The following is a 20971-nucleotide window of genomic DNA, read 5'->3' on the forward strand; positions in this document are numbered from 1 at the left end:
CTCTCTTTATACTCACATGACATGACAGTCATTTAGAGAATCCTAAGGAATTCACTTTATACTCACATGACATGACAGTCATTAGAGAATCCTAAGGAATTCACAAAAGAAGCTGCTAGGGCTAATAAAGGAGTTTAGCAATGTTGCAGTATACAAGATCAATACACAAAGATCAATTACATTTCTATATATACTAGTTGCGAATTTTCAGATCCCATTAAAAAAGTCTATGCTATTTACTATAGCTTAAAACATAGGCTGAGCACGGTGGCTCACACCTGTAATCCCAGCACTTTGGGAGGCCAAGGTGGGTGAATCACGAGGTCAGGAGATCGAGACCATCCTGGCTAACATGGTGAAGCCCTGTGTCTACTAAAAACACACACACAAAAAAAATTAGCTGGGAGTGGTAACACATGCCTGCAGTCCCAGCTACTCAGGAGGCTGAGGCAGGAGAACTGCTTGAACCCAGGAAGCAGAGATTGCAGGGAGCTGAGAATGTGCCACCGCACTACAGCCTGGGTGACATGCGAGACTCCGTCTTGAGAAAAAAATAACTATATAACTATATATATATATATATATATATATATATCTTAAGAGATAAAAATATAACAAAATGTGTGTACGTTCTATACACTGAAAACTACAAAACATTGCTGAAAGAAATTACAGAAGACCTAAATAAATTGAGAGGTGTATCATGATCATGGAGCTGAAGGCTCAATATTTTTAGCTTGTCAATTGTCCTCAGATTAATCTACAGATTCAATGCAATTCTAACCAAAATCTCATCAGATTTGTTTGTAGAAATTGGCCACCTGATTTTAGAATCCATATACCAATTCCAGGAAACTAGAATAGTCAAATACAATTTTGAAAAAGGGGAATAATATTGTAATACTTACAACTGACTTCAACACTTATTATAAAGCTACAGTGATCAAGACAGTGTAGTACTGGCATTAATATAGGTATATAGATCAATGGACTAGAATAGACAGTCCGAATAGAGGCCCACAGAACTGATTTTTTACAAGGACGCAGAGGCAATTTATTAGATAAATGATAGTGTTTTCAACAAATGGTGCTCAAATGATTAAACATCCATATGGAAAAAATAAACTTTGATGCATGTCTTATTCCATACTAAAAAATTAACTCAAAATGGTCATATGTCTAAATAAATAAAATAAAAGCTATAAAACTGCTGGAAGAAAACATAGTAGAATTTTTTTTTTCACTTTGGTTTAGGTACATATTTCCTATATATAACACCAAAAGCAGAGTCCATAAAAGAATAAACTCGTTGGTTGGTGCAGTGGCACACGTCTGTAGTCCCAGCACTTTGGGAGGCCAAGGTGGGCAGATCACCTGAGATCGGGAGTTCAAGACCAGCCTGACTAACAAGGAGAAACCCCGTCTCTACTAAAAAAAACAAAATTAGCTAGGTGTGGTGGTGCATGCCTGTAATCCCAGCTACTCGGGAGGCTGAGGCAGGAGAATCGCTTGAACCCAGGAGGCGGAGGTTGTGGGTAGGCCGAGATGCCGCCATTGCTCCAGCCTGGACAAGAGCGAAACTCCCTCTCAAAAATAAAATAAAATAAAATAAAATAGTAAATTGGATTAAACTTTCTGTTTTTAGAAAGACATAGTTAAGAGAATGAAAATACAAGCTGCTGGCTAGTATAAAATATTTAAAAATCTATACTCAATATAAAGAATTTGTATCCAAAATATATAAAGAATTTTCAAAAACTGAATAGACTAGTAACCATTCAATAAGTCAGATTGTTAGAAAAAAAAATCCACCCAAAGAAGGCCAAAACAACTTCACCATAGCGTTTTTTTAAAAGTGACTCTTCAAAAAATATCTAACCTCAACTTTCTTGGCGAATAGGAAAATGTTACATATTTTTGAGGCTACGATTATCTTGATGTCCCAACCTGACTGAGACAGTACATGAAAAATTTATGGCCAATGTTGATTGTAAGCATAAGTAAAAAATGCTAGCTAAAATACAAGCAGATTTATTCCCTAATGAATGTTTTTTTAAAACATATAAACAAGTAGGGTTTTTTTTCAAGAGTGGCTTAATTAGACAATCTGCTAATGTAATTCACCACATTAATAGATAAAAAGGAGAGAAACCATATGATTATGTTAGTAGAAAAGCAACTAAAATTCAACATTCATAATTTAAAAACAAACAACAAAACATAACAGACACAGAAGTGAAAAAGGATAGCTACTCCAAACTCACAGCAAACAGTACCATTCTTTTCCAACATGATACTGAAAGTTCTAATGAATGCACTAAAATGACAAAAAGGAAAAAAAGAAAAAAGAGAAAGAAGGTAAAAATATAATTCGCAGATGATATGGTTATATATAAAATCTATGAGAATCTATAAACAAACTTAGAATGAGAGAATTCAACAAGGTTGCTAGATACAGAATTTCATATAGTATCATTAGAATTCCTATATAGTAGCAATTAGCAGTTAAAATGTAATTGTTAAAGAAGGATCTCATTTGCAGGAGAATAAAACTCTATAAGGTATCTGGGAACAAGTCTAAAACTAGTATTTTACTTAACATATTAAAATGATCTCATCTAAAATTTATTTGATCTATTTAATCATTTATACTTTAATCTTCATTCAATCAAAATTTTGAGTACTCACCCATGTGCCAAGTACCGTTGTTAGGAAATGCAGTGATGAATGAGACAAAGTTCCCGCCCTCGTGAAACTTATATTCTAGTGAGAGAAGGAAATAAGAAATAAAATGAGTGAAATATACAGCATTGTAGAAAAATAAATAAAAGATTAGAAGACAAAAGGGCTAGTATTTTAGAATAAGTGGTAGAAGGAAAAGGAGAAGACATATAACAGAGACCCAAGTCAAGTGGGAGAGCTTGCAAAGGTGGGGCTAAAGGGGAGGGATAGCTTTTTAGGCAGAGTAAGCAGCAAGGGCAAAGGCCCTGAGGTGGAGAGAGCATGGCAGGTCTAAAAACAGCAACACGAAGTCACTGTGGCTAGAGGAGGGGTGGAGAATGATGGAAGATGAGGTTATAGATTTATGCATGGAACAGATCGTAGGGCCTTCTTTGTAAGCTATAATAAGAACATAAGGAGTATACATTTTCATTTGAGTAAGATGGTAATGCCACTGGAGGGTTTTGAACGGAGGAGTAACATAATTTGATTTGTGTTATAAAAGGATCATTTTGACTTTTGTGTTGTGAATAGAATATAGGGTGGTAAGCTATATAGACTCAGGGAGGTTAGTTAGAACAGTATTTCAGTAACCAAGTGAGGGATCATGGTGTCTGGGAACAGTATGGCAGTGGTAGAGAAGGTGAGAAATGGTTCAGTTCTGAATGTGTTCTGAGGAGAAAGCAAAGGGATTTGCTAATACAGTCATCCCTCTATATCTGCCATGGGGAATTGGTTCCAGCTCTCCCCCTACCAAAATCCGTGGATGCTGCAGTCTTTATATAAAATGGTGTAGCATTTGTATGTAACCTACACACATTCTTCCGTATACTTTAAATCATCTGTAGACTATTTATAATATCCAATACTATGTAAATGCCATGTAATATTTATTGTACTTATTTTAAATTTTATTTTATTAACATTTTAATTGTTTTTTCCCCTGAATATTTTCAATCTGAGGTTGGTTATTTAATGGATAAGGGTCGACTGTAGTTTCAAGGTTTTTGGCTTGAGTAATTGCAAGTATAGTTTTCCATAGACTGAAATGAAGCATGCTGGGGATGGAACAATTATTTAAGGAAAACTTAGGGGTTCAGTGTTCAAAGTGTTAAGTTTGAGACATCTGTTAGACATCCAAGTTGAGATGTCAAGAAAGCAGTTAGATATACGATCTAGAATTTAGGAGAGAAATTAGGTCTAAAGAGGTAAGTTTGGAAGTCATCAGCTTCTTGATGGTAATTAAAATCAGGAGACTGGATAAAGTAATCTGAGGAATGAACATAAACAGGAAAGAAAAGACAAAGACAAATAAGGACTGAGCACCCTAAGTATTCAAACAGCATGTCAACCATTTTGTTCTTAATCTGTCAGGTTTTTAGATCTAAGTAATGCACCCTGTTCTTTCTCCTCTTCAGCTTGATATTTTCTGCATTTGTCAGTGTCAGTGTGTTTTCCTATAATTTCTGTGAAAAGCATCACTAAGTCTCTTGTTTCTGCCATCCTTCGCTTCTCATTAGGTCAGTTAATTTCCTCATCTATAGTCAGTCCAGTCCCAGTTTTTAAAACAATTCATACTGGAAGCATAAAGGATTTCAGAAATATCTAGATCTTCTTCAGTGGGGCTTAGGATCGAATTGTTGTCCTTATTGGCTAGGAATAGAACTCCCCTCTCCAGGACTCTGCATTTCCATGAACAGAATTAAAGAGCAAGCCCCAATCACCCATCCACCTCTTCCCCATCAACAATCACAGACATGCTATGACTATTTGCCTTAAGATCACTGAAATAAGCCCTTTATACCTTTCAACTTCTTTTATGTCAGTCATGACAAGAACCCTGGAACTCCTTGGCTTCTACCTGTGTGTCTCATGTTCTAATCCTCATACAACTTTGTATATTTCCCTATTCTAACCTCTTAGCCCTCTCCAGATTCTGAAATCATTCTACCATGTCCTCTAAAACCATCATCCTTGTTTGCCCAGGACAATTTCAGTGTATGGTGTGCCACTCTCTGGCATCTGTCATTCTCTAAATTGTCCCAGATTGTATGATTAACTATACAGTTACCTCATCTAGAACTCAAAGTCATCAGCAAAATCCCCTATAACAATTCCCTGTTTGCTGAATGCTCCCCTCACCTTCTTGAGTTAACTGAAATCTGGATTCATCCAAGGACTTTACAGCCCTTTCAAGCAGTGTTTTTTTTTTTATCCCATATCCTGAGGTCCCTTGTTGCCACTTCCAGATCATTCTCCTTTTCTCCTCCCAAAATTCCCAATCTTTGAATTCCTTGTCACAGATTATATTACCTACCATCCTACCTTGCTGTTATTTATAGACCATCAGTGTCCCTCCAGTTTCTCAAAAATTTTGGCTCCTGTTTCACTGTTACTCTCTCTAGTCAATCTTGTGTTAATTCTTTATGATCCCCTATATCTCAATACCTGATCCTTCCAACATCCCAACTTCTCAATTCCTTGAAACTCCCCCCTTCCAGTTTTGTCCTCCACCTAATTGCAGCTTTTTGCCTCTCTCTTGTCCTTATCAGTAACTCCTTTTCCTCTCCTCCATCCCCAGAGCTGAATGTGGCTGGGGAAAAACACAAAATGACGCTATCACTTTAAATTCAAGCCCACAACCATCAAGTGGGCACTTAATGTTGCCAGGAAATCACATATTATTATCCTAGTCCATTTACTCTGCTGGTTTCCTAGACAACTATTTTATACCTTCTCCTCTCCCTTCAAACCTCTAATACCTCAGCACACATCCTCATTCTCAGCTTATGACCTTGCTTCCGGTTTCACTGAGAAAACAGAGGCAATCAGAAAACAAAGCCTACAAATTTCTACCACCATATCTTTTTACCTACGTAAATCTTTGTGTATACTCTACCCTTTCTCCCGTTACGATGGATGAACCGTCTCTGCTCCTAGCTAGGTCAACCCCACTAATTGTTCACTAGATCCTGTCCCCTTCTGGCAGTCCTCTCCTCTCTTGCCCTTGTAGCATAAATCCCACCCCCACCCCCGCCACCAACAGGTTATTTCTCATCAACTTTAACCATGCTATTATTGCTCTCATTCAAAAATTTAAAAAATATTTTTAGCTCATCCCTTGCTCATTATTTACCCCATATCTCTGCTCCCCTTTATAGCAAAATTACTTGCTAGAATTTTCTGTATTCAATCTCTGCCATTTCTCTTTGCTCATTTTTTGAACGTTTTATTTTGAAATAATTATAGATACACAAGAAGTCACAAAAATAATACAGAGAGGCCCTTTGTAAACTTTACCCAGATTTCCCCAATAGTCACATTCTAAAAACTACAGTATATCGAATCCAGGAAATTGGCATTGGTACAATGTGTGTGAATAATTCTATGCCATTTTATCATATACGTACATTTGTGTAACCACCATAGCAATCAAGATACAGAACTGTTCCATTACCACAAAGAACTCCTTGCTACCCCTTTATAGCAATACCTACTCCCCTCCCACCCACCATCCCTATTCCCTGGCAACCACTAATCTGTTCTCCATCTCTGTAATTTTCTCAAATAGAAAACGTGATATAAATGGAATCCTAAATATGCGACCTTTCGAGATTGCCTTTTTGCACGCACTGTAATGTCCTTGAGATCCATTTGTTAATGTACGTGTCTATCATGTTTCCTTTCTATCCGTTTCCTTGTGTTTTGTACAAAATGGGGTTGGGAAGCAGTGTACAGGGGCAGCAGCGGCATCCATGGGCTAGAAGTGGCAGTGACACTGTATGCCTCCTACAAGTCATTCAGGACAATGTCAGGCATGGCGTGGATTTTTTTGGTCAGCTCATCACACACAACCCATGGTGCTGAGGCAAAGGTAGAGGTTAAGCAGTTCTTGGTTGAGGACACTCTAATTGGTGTTCTCTAGGATGCAGTGGTCCATGTGCAGCACCTGGAAGGTATAGGAGGTTGAGGCTGGCGAGGTGGGGCAGCATGGTGGTCAGAGCGTTCTGTAGCATCAGCAGCCTCTGGGAGGTTTTCTTCACCAGCAGCAGACTCCAAATACCATGTGGCGTCCAGTGTGTTCTCCCCACCCCTGCACTGACTGTTTGATGGGCCCCGGGGGACTACCTGGCACAGGGTCCTTCAGAATGTATACATGCGGGTGGCTACATGGAAGTCTGCCCAGCTTAGGAGTTTTGATATCCCCAAAAATCTCCTTAGCTTCTGATGGATACATGTATACCATAAGGTTGTGGTCTTGGCCAGACACCAGGACACCGGCTGCCATGAAGTCCATGCTGTGCACCTTGAGGAACTTGGTGTCCTGGGACAGGTAGCTCAGTGTCTTGCTCTCCTCCTGGTAGTGACATCTGCAGTGAGATGAAGTTCTTTACACCACTCATCTGGTGGATGTATAGCTGGTGTCCACCAAGGCCATGCCTGTCAGCTCACTGGCCCTTAGGATCCACAGGAAACTCTTCTGGCTCATGACTGACACCAGGTAGCCATTGCGGGACACACATGGACCCCTTCCATTTCTTTCCATACAGGATGTGGAACTTGTTCCTGATCATAAAGTAAGTGTATGTGTATTCATTAAGAAACTGCCAAACTACTTTCCAGAATAGTTATATCGTTTTACGATTCTCACCAGAAACGTATGAAAAAATCCAGTTTCTCTGCATTCTTGTCAGCACTTAATATTATCATGGTGTTTTAGTTTTGCTGTTTTAGCAGGTGTGTAGTGATATCTCATAGTTTTCACTGGCATTTCTCTAATAGCTAGTGATGTTAAACATCTTTTTATGTGTTTATCTGTCAACCATATATCCTCTTCAGTGGAGTGCCTCTTTGTTTCTTTTGCTTATGTTCCAATTGGATTTTTGTTTTCTTTTACTGTTCAATTTTGAGTATTCTTCATACACTCTATTCTTTCAGCGCTTGAAAAACATTGTGCCTTTTCCTTCTGGCCTCCATGATTTCCTCTGAGAAATACACCTTCATTCAAATAGCTTTTACCATCTAGGTAAGGTGTCATTTCTCATTGCTGCTTTCAAGATTTTTTCCTTTATCTTTAGTTTACAAAAGTTTGCTGTATCTTGGCCTGGGTTTCTTGGGGTTTATTCTGCTTGGGAGTTTGCTCAGCTATTGGATCTGTAAGTAGTCTTTTCTCAAATTTTGCAAAATTTCTGTCATTATTTATTCAAATAGAGTTTCAGCACCACATTTTTTTTCTTCTCTCCTTCTGGATATGTTGTAATATGAATGTTATATCTGTTGTTAAAGTTCTACAGGCTCTGCTCATGCTTTTTTTTCCCAGTGTACTTCTGTCTGCTGCTCAAACTATGTTATTTCTATTGTCTTGTCATCTAGTTCTACCATTGTTTCCTCTATATTCTCCATTCTGCTGTTGAGTCCATCCAATGAGTTTTCAAATTTTAGTTATTGTATTTTTTTTGGTTATAAATTTTTCATTTGATTCTCCTTTATATCATTTTTTGCTGAAATTTTCTAATTTTTAATTTATTTCAAGTCTGGTCATAATTGCTCTTTGAAGTGTTTTTACGTTAGCTGCTTTAAAACCCTTGTAACTCAATCCCAACATCTGTGTCACATAGGTTTTTTTTTTTAATTTGAGATTCCTCTGGTTCTTGCTATGACAAGTGATTTTTGTTTGTATCCTGGACATATTAGATGTTAAGCAATGACTCTGGATCTTATTCAAATCTTCTGTTTTAACTGGATTTCTCAGACACCCTGCCAGGAAGGGGACCACCATATTATTTCCAGTCGGAGATGGAAGACCATGTATTCGCCATGGGGCAGGAAAGGCACCTCATTCCTATTGGGAAAGGGTGAAAATCCAAACTGTCCATTAGGCCTCCACTGACAGCACTCAAACAATGTGTCATTCCTCAGGTTCCAAAGGTCCCTGGTTGGTCTGCCTTCTCTTCATCATTCAGAATTTTCTTGTTTGTTTTACATATAATGTCCAGTGTTTTTCTTAGCAGGAGGAATAGGGATGAGTGCATTCCTTCCAGACTAACAACAACAAAAACTAGAATATATGCTTGTCAAATTCTATCTAGTTTAGTAAATCACTATTCTACATATTCTAAAGGGTATTCAAAGTGACTACAAAATTTGATTAAAAAATGAGATAATCCAGCCAAGAAACATATAAAATGGAAAAATAAAATGAAACAGTATGAATAAGGAAGAGAGTATCTGGTGGCAAGTCAGAGGGCCAACAGGGGGCCCGACCATGCACAGCTATGTACATGTAAGTCCTGTGTAAGGACTTTGACTTTTGCTCTACTTGAGCCATGGTTTGGGAGCCATGGGAGGGTTTTGGATAGGTAAAATAAAATGGAACCAGAGGTAAAGTTAACATAAAATGCAATTGTAAAATGCAATTTGTAAAATCCTGCTCACTTGCCGGGGGTGGGGGATACCAAATATTTGGTTCCAAACTTTCTAGCAGTCAGTGCAAAAAGAGAAATAAAGGTCATGATTCACATCCATTCCTATGGAGAGCAAAGCCTCTTCCTAGAGATGTGTTCCCTGCTCTACCAGTAGATGGCGCGCATTCCATGTGATGAGGATTAAGGAGCAAACTCTTCAAGGCAGGGCTTCTAAACTGAGCCTAATATTAATAACAACCATTCTTTCTGAACTACGAGCCTGGCTATTTAATTCACCATATAGTTTTTTTTTTTTTGAGACTGAGTCTCGCTCTGTCGCCCAGGCTGGAGTGCAGTGGCATGATCTTGGCTCACTGAAACCTCCGCCTACCAGGTTTAGGCAATTCTCCGTCTCAGCCTCCTAAGTAGCTGGGATTACAGGCACGTGCCGCCACGCCCGGCTATTTTTAGTAGAGACAGAGTTTCACCATCTTGGCCAGGCTGGTCTTTTGTTGTTGTTGTTTGAAGTTTGTCTTTTTTTAAATTGCATTTTAGGTTTTGGGGTACATGTGAAGAACATGCAAAATTGTTGCATAGTTACACACGTGGCAGTGTGATTTGCTGCCTTCTTCCCCTTCACCTATATCTGGCATTTCTCCCCTTGCTCTCTCTCCCCAACTCCCTACCCCCCGCTGTCCCTCCCCTATTTCCCCCCAACAGATCCCAGTGTGTGATGCTCCCCTCCCTGTGTCCATGTGTTCTCATTGTTCAACACCCACCTATTGGTGAGAACATGCGGTGTTTGATTTTCTGTTCTTGTGTCAGTTTGCTGAGAATGATAGTTTCCAGGTTCATACATGTCCCTACAAAGGACACGAACTCATCGTTTTTGATGGCTGCATAATATTCCATGGTGTATATGTGCCCAGGCTGGTCTTGAACTCCTGACCTCGTTATACACCTGCCTTGGCCTCCCAAAATGCTGGGATTACAGGCGTGAGCCACTGCACCCGACCACCATACAGTTCTTAGTGCAGCTTTGGGAGAAGTTGCTATTATCCCCTTTAGAGATAAGGAGACAGAATCACAGGTAAAACTGATTCAAGCCCGGATTTGAGTCTCTGCCTTTTCTATTGTACCAGGTAGGCAACTTGCTATTATTTGGAAAACCTAAGGCAGGTTTTACTCTAATTGGTGGGACTCTTTGACTGGAAGCCTTTCTTAATGCCACTGCCACAAGATGCAGTAGGAGTCAGAGACGAATTTGGGGTTCTGACACAAAGTAGCTGTTTCAGATCAGGGAAATCGCTTAATCTGCATGCCTCAACTTCCTCTTCTGTCAAATGGGAATGACAAAATCTGCTCCACTTAACTCGGAAAGTGGTGTGAGGATAGCAGAGGGAAATAGATTTGAAAACACAAAGTAGAAAACATTCTATAGAAATGCAGAATTAAACCCAAGATTTATTGAATTCCTACAATGAGCTGGGTGCTGCAGTAGTCCTGTCAGGTAATATTATTCAAAGTGTGGTCCTCGGCCCACTGCTGGTCCACAAACTGCTTATTGTTGGGTTGAATCGAATAGGATAAAGTTGAGAGTAAATGTTTCAAAACCTTAAGAATTTAACAGAGTAATTTTATATCTGTTGAATATAATCATGAAAGAGTTGCACTTGTATTTTGAGTTTTTGTTATATCATTTTTCTAGTAATTTATTAGAATTGTATTTTATAAAAGTATTGATACACGATGGATTTTGGGGAAAATGGGTTTTTCCTGCAAATAGTTTGAAAAGCATTGCTATAAGGAATATAAAGAAAAATATAGGACATGGGCCTGCCGTCAAGGAGCTTGCAGGCTAGCTGGCGAACAGGGAGCAGAGTGGTTCAGAGAAACCACTACCACTATTCTACTGCGCTTTAACTCCTCTATGGAACAGAAGTCTATACAGAGCCGATGAACTTACAAGCGAGAGATCTTCAAATCCTCAAAAACATTCCCTAAACAAACCCTCATATCTGCTGCCTTAGACTAGTAGGAACTCTAGCTAGACTTGGACTTCTCTCACATAGAGGGCAGCAGCCTGACGTGGGATTTTTTTTTTTTTTTTTTTTTTTTTTTGAGATGGAGTCTTGCTTTATCATCGAGACTGGAGTGCAGGGTGTGATCTCAGCTCACTGCCATCTCCACCTCCTGGATGCAAGCAATTCTTCTGCCTCAGCCTCCCGAGTAGCTAGGACTGCAGGTGTGCACCACCATGCCTGGCTAATTTTTTGTATTTTTAGTAGAGATGGGGGTTTTACCATGTGGGCCTGGCTGGTCTCGAACTCCTGACTTCAAATGATCTATCTGCCTTGGCCTCCCAAAATGCTGAGATGATAGGCATGAGCTGTCATACTTTGCCTGAGATGGAATTTTTAAAAATTAAAATTTCTCATGAAAGCCAGTTGTCAAAAATTCTCCTTCAATCAACCACTATTCTTGTCTTCCTATATTACTTTTAAAGATATATAATTGAATGGGTAATACATGTCCATGGCACAAAATTGAGATGGTACATAGCTCTACAACCACATATTGTATTGTAGAGAATTTTGAGTAAAATACATGAAAACCTTTCTCATTCTTTTTTTTTTTTTTTTTTTTGAGATGGGGTCTCATTTTGTTGTCTAGGCCAGAGTGCAGTGGTGCAATTGAGGCTCACTGTAGCTTTGAACTCCCAGACTCAAGTGATCCTCCCATCTCAACCTCCTGAGGAACTGGGATCACAGGTGCACTACCACACCTGGCTAATTTTTGTATTATTTCTATCAACAGGTTCTCATATTGCCCAGGCTGGTCTTGAATCCCTGGGCTCAAACGATCCTCCCACTTTGGCCTCCCAAAGTGCTGTGACTATTGGTGTGAGCCACCGCACTTGGCCTCCCATTCTTTTTTTTTCCCATCGGAGAGATGCACATTATTTATTTGATCAGCCCCCTATTGAGGTACATCTGGTTGCTTCCTAGTTTTTATTATTACTAACAATGCTACAGTGAATAACCTTGTTCATATAACATTTTATACCCATGCAAACATAACTGAAGGAGAAATTTCTGGAAATGGAATTTTGGGATCAAAGTCTCATATATTTGTAATTTTCATAGCTATTGCAAAATTGCCTTCAATGGACTAATTGCACTCCCACCAACAATTTATGAAAGGACTTACCCTCCCACCCCTGCTTTGTCAATACAGTGTATTATGATTATTATTATTTTTCAGGCGGTCTTTTTCTGTTGCCCAGGCTGGAGTGTAGTGGTGCAGTCTCAGCTCACTGCAACCTCTGCCTCTCAGGTTCAGACAATTCTCCTGCCTCAGCCACCCGAGTAGCTAGGATTACAGACGTGCACCACCACACCTGCCTAATTTTTGTATCTTCAGTAGAGATGGGATTTTGTCACACTGGCCAGGCTGGTCTGGAATTCTTGGGCTCAAGCGATCTGCCCATCTTGGCCTCCCAAAGTGCTGGGATTACAGGTGTGAGCCACTGTGCCCAGCCAACACAATGTATTATAAATATTTAAAACTTTGTCAATGGTATCTCATGGTAGCTTTTATTAGTATTTCTCCAATTATGAGGTTAGCTATCCGTTTTTGGTATAGAAGCCATTTGTTAATTTTGATACCCTGCTCTCTAGGCACAGGGAAATTACAAATGACTTCAGATCACTTTATTATCAGGATTTCCTAACCTGTGGTTTTGATAGATTCCCTCGAGCTAGAGAACTTTGTTCATTTTATTTTATTGTGCCTCATTTTTTCCCCATGCATTTCTTAGGCACTCGGGAAATTTTACTTTAAAATCAGCATCTCTAGTGCTAGCACAATGGCTAGCATAATAGTAAGGGCTCAAAAAATGTGAAACAAATACATTAGAACCATACCAGAAACATTGAGTTACTACTCTACCTGGCTATGTACTCATCTAACTATTTGTCTCTATTTGCAATGCCAATTTTAAAATGAAAGTTAAAGCTGCATTTAGACATGATACTTTAGGTGTCACTGTGATCTATTGTTCTAAAGCCTTTTCTTATGCAATATTAAGTCTAAAATGCTATCTTTTATTATACAGAGAAATTCCCTGCTTTTTTAAAAATAAGTTTTGAGATCACAATTTACTCTTTGCTTTATAAGAACTGAAATGGCTCTTGACCTGTTAACAGTTTGTTGACCATCATGGGAGGTGGGGTGGTAGCATCTTTTCAATTTTTTCCAGGCTAGGAGGAGGACAGCAACGGACTCATTATGTTGATCTACCTTCACTTTCTTGGCCAAACCCACTCATGACCATGGGCACAGACACATGAGACACCTGGCTGGATTTCTCTAGAGAGTGGTCTGAGCCACGGAAAAGAAAACAAGTTAACAGAAGCTGTACCTCTTGATTGAACTGTAAACTCTGCCTCATTAGCACCACACTCTGACCACTTCACTTGGGAAGGTATTGTTGTATACGCATTTATACTCACCACACAAGTAGCTTCTGAAAAACTTGGGGATCCAAAGGCTGAAGGAGCCTTGTTCATCATCATCATCATCAATAGTAATACAAGCTAACATTTATTAAGTGCTTAATCTGTTCTAACTGTTCTGCATCTATTAATACATTTAATCCTATTATCCCATTTTATAGGTAAGAAACCCAAAACAGTGAGGTTAGGTGAGTTGAGCAAGGTGACACAGCTTGTAATTATGGTTGGCCAGCCTAGGCAGCCTGGTTCCAGTGTTCACTCCCTGTTGTATTTTGCAGTTCGAAAAAAAAAAATAATAAAATGTTCTTTTTTTGGAATGCACACTTTTTTGGGGGGAAGGGGAAATTTGGTTCCCAACGGGAGCCCTCCAGGCTGTCATCGGTCAGTGGCGACACCAAGTGGTAATCTGCGTGTACTGCAGCCATCTCATAACTTCCAATCCCCCGCAACTCCCTGCTCCCCTCCCACCCGCTCCCACTCCCTCCTCAGCTCTCCCAAATAAACCCCTGTGTACTCCAAGTAAAGCCAATATGTTTGCTCTGCAGAGGCAGCTTCGTGACATGTCTCCTTCGAACCAGACTGCCATCCTTCAACCCGTTTTTTCTTGTATCAGAGGAAGAGGTGTCTGAGGTTAGCTTGTGTTTTGAATCTCATTTCTCTCCTCTCAATTATTTCACTCCATTAGTTACCCCTCCTTTTCTTGCCTCTTTTTTGTGTGTATGTCAGATAGAGTTTCGCTCTTGTGGCCCAGTCTGGAGTGCAATGGCGTGGTCTCCGCTCACTGCAACCTCCGCCTCCTGGGTTCAAGCAATTCTCCTGCCTCAGCCTCCCGAGTAGCTGGGATTAAAGGTGCCTCCCACCACGCCTGGCTAATTTTTGTATTTTTAGTAGAGATGGAGTTTATCATGTTGCCGAGGCTGGTGTCGAACTCCTGACCTCAGAATATCCACCCTCCTTGGCCTCCCAAAGTGCTGGGATTACAGGTGTGAGCCACCGTGCCCGGCCTCTTGCCTCTTTATTGTTGATTTCACCAGTAGTTTTTCTGCTTGACCTACATATGAACTCCAGTTTCTTCTACTTCAATGACAGAAAAAAAAATCAAGCAAACAAACCTCTCTTTGAACAATTACTCTAGATTCACTTTTTAAAATACGAATTCCAAAAAGGGGATTGCCTTGCTCAGAAACCACAATTCTTCCTCAGTCACTTTCTGAATTAAGTACAAGTCTTAGTCCAATATTCAGGATCCTCCAAAATTGGGGCCCAAATTACCTTCTGGGTATTATCTTCCACAATTCCCCTGCACTTCCCTACCCTAAATTTCAACCACTTAGGGCTATTCACGGATCCTTGCATAAAACTTCTTGTCTGCTCACCTTTGCCAATGGTGTTACCTCCACTTGGATTTACTTTTATTAAAGGCCTGTACTGATTCTTTCTAGTCATTTGTGGCTATCCCACACACTATGAGTGCCTGAAGGAAGAGATTTTTACCAGCTCAGAAAGCAAAAATTATTTTGGACTGAGAAAACAAAACTCCGGCCATTCTCAGGCTGGAATAACACACAGATAAAGCCAGATGCAAATTTAACAGAGAACAGTATTTCTCTGGAGGACATATTGCAGCTGTGAATTACTAACAATGTTTTTATTTCAGTGACCACCACTTTTTTATTCGCTGAGAGACTTTGTTCTCCAAAATCATAGATTATCAGAAACTTTTCTGCTTGAAATCATATCAGTAAGAACAAAACATACCACATGCATCTGGAGGACATAAGTTTTTTGACACAGAGAAGCAGCCTCAATTTCCAACCCAGGTGCAGAGCTTCAGATAAGGGGTATCTGGACAGAACATTCCACATCTATCTTTATTTTGTGGTTCCCAAGGAAACAAAACTCTGGGTTCACTTTGCAGTCCAGACCTGATGGTGACCCCAAATGACAGTACTGCTTTGCTTTGAGCTTACCAAAACACTGCTTTGTTTAAAATTCACCTAAGCTCCACTCTTCTCCCCAATCCTATAATACTCTATATTTTTCCGTTTGATGAGATGTCCACGGTTTCTCTGGTGTACAGTCTCTCATATTGCAGTGGGTCAAAGCCTGACTATGTTGGATTACAGATTTTTCCCTGGTAGCCTTATGCTGATTGGGCTAGGATAGGGGTTTTTAAATCCCTGACCACTTAGCTTGTCCAAAGTAGCCATTCCACATTGTTTGCTGCAGTAGAGTATCTGGGTGCTAGATTACTTGGATTAATCATATGGATTCCAGTCTCAAGTCTGCCAAAAACTAATTAGCTGGATCATCTTAAGTGAGTCAATGCACCCCATTTGGCCCAAGTTTTCTCTTCTGCAAAACAGGGGGCTATTTCTTCCAAAGCTAGGGTAAGGGCTTTAGAGTCAGACCTAGGTTGGATTCCCAGTTCTACCACTTACTGGTTCTGTGCTTTTTGCTTTTCTGAGCCTGTTTTGTAATGATTAACATGGAGATAATACAGTACGGATAAATGCAGTAGTTTTCGCAGCGTTGTTGGGAGCATCAAGTTGGCTGTTAAAAGCATCACTACGTTTGATCACTATTCTTATTGCTACTATTATAGGAGCTTGGACAAGTTACTTAGGCTTTCTGTGCCTGTGTATACTTATGAGTAAAAATGGAGAAATACCCTTGCGGTTATTGTGAACACCAAATGAGATGAAAAAAGTAAAGGGTTTAGAAGAGTGCCTGCATATTAAGAAGAAGCTCAAATTATGTCATCTAATGTTATTAGTATTAGATTTCTACTACTACTACTCTGTGGGCCACAAGCTCACGATACACAATTTTATTCTAAGGACAACCCATGTCCCTCTGCAAAAAGGCACTGCAGGCTGGAAATAGTGAAACACAATGGTCATTGCATTTTCAAAAGCAACTGACACGCCCAGCACTGGATTAGGTAGGACCAGCCCGCCCAGTCCTCATTAAATATGGCAGCGAGCGGGGCTGACTTACTGCGGCTGCGCAAATTGAAACTCCTCCCGCAGCTCCTCCCGCAGCTCCTCCCCGGCGGGCGTCCCCTTACCTTCGGTGGGCCGAGGTGCCGGGTGTGAGCCCGCCGTGGCGCGCACGCGCAGACGCCAGTTGGGCTGAGACTATACTTACGAGGCGCCCTGTCACATGAGCCGCGCGCCCGCTTCGCTCCCCCTTCTCTCCCCATCCTCCCAGGCTGGGCTGTGTGAATGAAGCTCTGCCGGCTACGTGGGGCGCTCGCTCAACTTGGTGTCCTGGACGCCAGAGCCGACCGAGCGCGCTGCCCACCGGCGGCGGACACTGGCTCCGTCGCTCCGGATCTCGGCGACAGGTAAAGGCAAACGGGCTGTCCCTTCCCCAGCAGGTCCTTAGCGGGCCGCTGGCCCCCGGCCCACCCCCGGAGCACCCACTAAGCTCAGCGACACAGGGGAAGCGCAACCCTGCTGGCTTGGCCCCCAGGAGATGGGGCTTCCCCGCTCCCGGCGGCAGCCCGGCACTCGGAGGAGGTAGACAGGCTAGTTCCAGCCAGTGCGGAGCGGCGTCTTCTCGGGAGCCCAACCCTGTTCTCGGAGAAGGGTCCCTGGGCTGCTCGAGCGAAGTTAACTTGCGGAGAGGCGCCAAGCCCGCCCCGCTTTTGAATCGGAGTGGTTAGCAGCCTGCGTTCCCTTTCCCGGACTGGGGTAGGGTGACTTAGGCTGGCAAAAATCAGCCGAGGCCCGGCTCTTCTCCCTCCAGCTCTGGACTTGCCGCTGGTTTTGTATAGCGAAGTGGAGAAACTTAGCGAGCTGGAGAAAAGTAGTTGCTGCGCTGTTTTCCTTTTGCCACTTAACGCGCGTAGCTGGTTCTCTCCAGAATTTCGAGGCTTGCTCTTGAGCGCCTTGACCCATACGGAAAAACTTTACCTTTACATTGATGCACGTTTCCTTTGATTAACATTTCAGAGCAAATCAGTTGCCGGGAGTTCCAAGCGAAGTTGTACCTGTGCCCGTGCGATAATAACGTCAGTGGAAGCTGCCTCGGGTAAGTGAGGGAAATCTAGAAGTTTGGAGCATAAAAAATCTGTACGAAGCTGCTTTACATAAACTTCGTACATTTATTAGCAACTGCTCGGATTTAACTTAAGAGCTGTTCAATTTCGCCTAGTTTTACGGGGCGCCGATCATTACTTCTTAACTGCATGCGAAATAGGAAGAAAAGAAACGCAAGCCAAAACAGACTGTCCCAGGGCTCATATAAGTCATCGGAGTGCTTTTTCCTGGTGAATTCACCCTGGGAGTTTGTGAGTTCCTACTTTTCTTGGACTTCACCAACTTTTCCTTGTCCAGAGCACTGTCTTTTCTCTGTTGATGTTTTGGGACTTGTGTACACGTTAACCCTTTTGTCATTAAAGAAGGCCAACGTGATTCTCACGTTGGCATTAGCCTTCAGTGTTTGTGCTTTAGCGCACTTAGTGGGTGGAGGTGTTGGTTGTATAAAATATATAGAAATAGCAATCTACTTTGATGTTGACCAGGTCAAAAAGATGAAGACTATTATATAAAACAAAACCCAACAGATTGGCTTGTGTGCCGAATAGGGAAGACCTGAGATCTTGTTTAAATGGACAAGCAGAGTATTAAACCTCTAAATCAAACTAATTCGTCAGACCCCTCATTTTGTCTAATTCCTAGCTCATTTGTTTTTGTTTTTTCTAGAGGCAGATCTTGTTCTGTCACCCAGGCTGGGCACAGTCTCGGCTCAGTACAACCTCCACCTCCCAGGTTCAAGCGATTTTCCTGCCTTGACCACTCGAGTAGTTGGGATTATAGGCATCACCTGTAATTACAGTGTACCGTCAGGCTCGGCTAATTTTTGTATTTTTAGTAGAGATGGGGTTTCATCACGTTGGCCAGGCTGGTCTCGAACTCCTGACCTCAGGTGATGCGCCCTCTTCAGCCTCCCAAAGTGCTGGGATTACACACGTGAGTCACTGAGCCTGGTCCCTAACTCCTTTAATGTCTTTACAAATAGTATTGTCCTAAGACTGGATTTGAAGTTTTAACAATAGGAATTAGCTGAATTAATTTGATTTTCTTTAAATTGATATTCCATTTTTAGATTTTTCTTCTTTGGTTCATTTACCCCCATTATAAAAGCAATGTATGCTCACTATATGAAATTTGCACACGGTAGGAAAGTATAATGACGCCAGGAGAAAGAGCTACCACTCAAAGGGTATCACTCTTCACTTTTTATTCTGCTTCCTTTTTTCCCCTATACAAGCTCTGTTTCCAAACTTTATTCATAAACTTTCTCTCCTACTGATTTTTAAATGTGAAGTTGGGTATTTAGGGGTTGATTAGGGCACTGGCTGTTAATGTTGCTCTTCAGTCTCCAAAGCATGAAACTTCAAGGTAGGAAAGGCTTAATGGTGATTTCATCCAGCAACTCATCAGTTGAGACTCAAAACTCATTTACTGAAGCTCCAGTGATTCATGCAGAATTGTACAGCACTGAGTGGCAACATTAACTCACTCCAGATCTCTCGATTTTCTCTCTCTTCAGAGATACCTTGCTGCTTAGAGGGAAACTTGACACTACCCATGCCTGCATATTTTTGAAAGAGAAGTTCAGAGAGGGGCAGGAGATACTTTTCAATCATTTGAAATGTGTAGTTTCTTTTAGGTATTTATTTTTCTGTTTACATTTTCAGGTTTGGGGCTTTAGCACCTTGCAGAAAACAGAGCCACATAGCTCCCTTTCCATCAAATCTCCCTACAAAACTGAGAGGCTCTGGGAAACTCAGCCTGTGACCCCAGCTTGGGTGAAGATAGAATCAAGATGGCCATGTGGCAGGGTAAGAAATTAGTACTTATTCTTCTAACTGGTTTTTCCTCCTACTCTGTTCTCTACCCTCTCACCCAACAGTTTCCCACCCAGCCAATGGCAGGCAGCCAGCTGTTCTTTAATTTAACCCTTGGTCTTTGCAAGGACAAAACATTAGTTTAAAAGAAGCTGCTGCTAGCTATAAGTTCAAATTATTTAAAAGTGGGGTTGGAGGAGAAGTAGGAAAATGGCATGCCAGCAGCATTGAAAAGAACTCCCTTCATTTAAACGAGTGCTCCTGTTGGGTTATAAGCCAGGAGATAGGATTTTTTTTTCTCATTTGTGTTTTTCATTTGTTTCTGGCACATTTCTATCATAAGATTCCCCACCGTAAGGTGGGGGAGACAGATGTAGGTGCCTCTCCAGCTTCATTTTCCCAACAAAAACTTTCTTGTGACTTATGCAGTTTGAAAGAGCATATTTAATGTTACAGTGTTTATATTTGATAGAATATAAACATTGAGAAGGAAAATGCCTATTTTAATATATGAACTACCTGAGAGCAAAGCTCAGGAGTATCTTAGCTGATGGGTTACATCTCTCATGAACTTGTGAATTCCTATCACATACAAAATTGTTTTATTTATAGTGGGGTTGAGGCTTGTGCCCTTTGGAGGGTTTCAGAATCTCCAGGGGTATGTGGGATTTTTATGGTTATGAAAAGTGAGTGTGGGTTTAAGAAATGGTAGACAAACATTGCCAAAATTGGCCTGTGACCCAGAAAAAGTTAAAGACCACTTAAATGGAGTAGAATGAAATAGCTTGAATATCTAGAAATATTCAGCAGGTTGGTTAGCTGTTTGTCTAATGTATCTTTTAAAAATGTTTCATTGTGTTGGTTATGACTTTACTTAGGCACACAAATGTAACAAGTAGCTTCCATGTATAGAGATTATCAATTTGAAGCCATTTATGGAAATGAGATTTGGCCTGTATGCTTGCTTTAACTCACACAATGGGCATTTATCAAAAGCAGTTTGGATATTCTTGCTTAAATCCTGAGACATTCATTCAACAAACAATCCTGATACAGTAAGTTGCAGGATGCTGGAAGATTCCTTGTCATCTAAAGACAGACATATAAACAAATAATTTTGCCATGTTGAATAAGTGTTAGAATTCAGAGGTACAAAAAGCAACGGAAGCCCAGTGAAAAGCTTGCTGAAGTCTGAGTTTTGAGCTGGTCTAAAAAAATGAGTAGGAGTTTGCCAGATGGGCAAATGAGAGAATTGCATTCTGGGCAGACAGAGCAGCACTGTTTGGGAAGTTCCAAGTTGCTCTGTTTGCCTCATGTGAGATGTGTAGGGGCACGACCTCATATGAAGCAGGGAAGGTAGTTGGAGGCCAGATAATAAAGAGCCTTGTATGTTCTAGGAAGGATTTTACACTTTATCCTGAAGACAAAGATTCTAAACAGGGAAGTAACATAATCAGATTTTGTTTTAG

The 20971-nt window shown here is 40.9% G+C and overlaps 1 protein-coding gene across 2 annotated transcripts in view; it reads left to right on the forward strand.

The window, feature by feature from the left end:
- The first annotated feature begins 16784 nt into the window (after window positions 1–16784).
- CLCN5 (chloride voltage-gated channel 5) overlaps window positions 16785–20971 on the forward strand; it is a 163767-nt gene continuing 159580 nt past the window's right edge. The window contains exons 1-3 of one of the 2 annotated variants that reach the window (XM_078363242.1): window positions 16785–16991; window positions 17602–17939; window positions 19353–19496. In XM_078363242.1, coding sequence (XP_078219368.1) covers window positions 19481–19496 — 16 coding nt within the window. In that variant the 5' untranslated portion in view covers window positions 16785–16991; window positions 17602–17939; window positions 19353–19480. The remainder of the gene's footprint in view (window positions 16992–17601; window positions 17940–19352; window positions 19497–20971) is intronic. The other variant, XM_002762861.6, reaches the window with a different exon arrangement.

Source organism: Callithrix jacchus, chromosome X, assembly GCF_049354715.1.
Source record: "Callithrix jacchus isolate 240 chromosome X, calJac240_pri, whole genome shotgun sequence".
Lineage (NCBI taxonomy): Eukaryota > Metazoa > Chordata > Mammalia > Primates > Cebidae > Callithrix > Callithrix jacchus.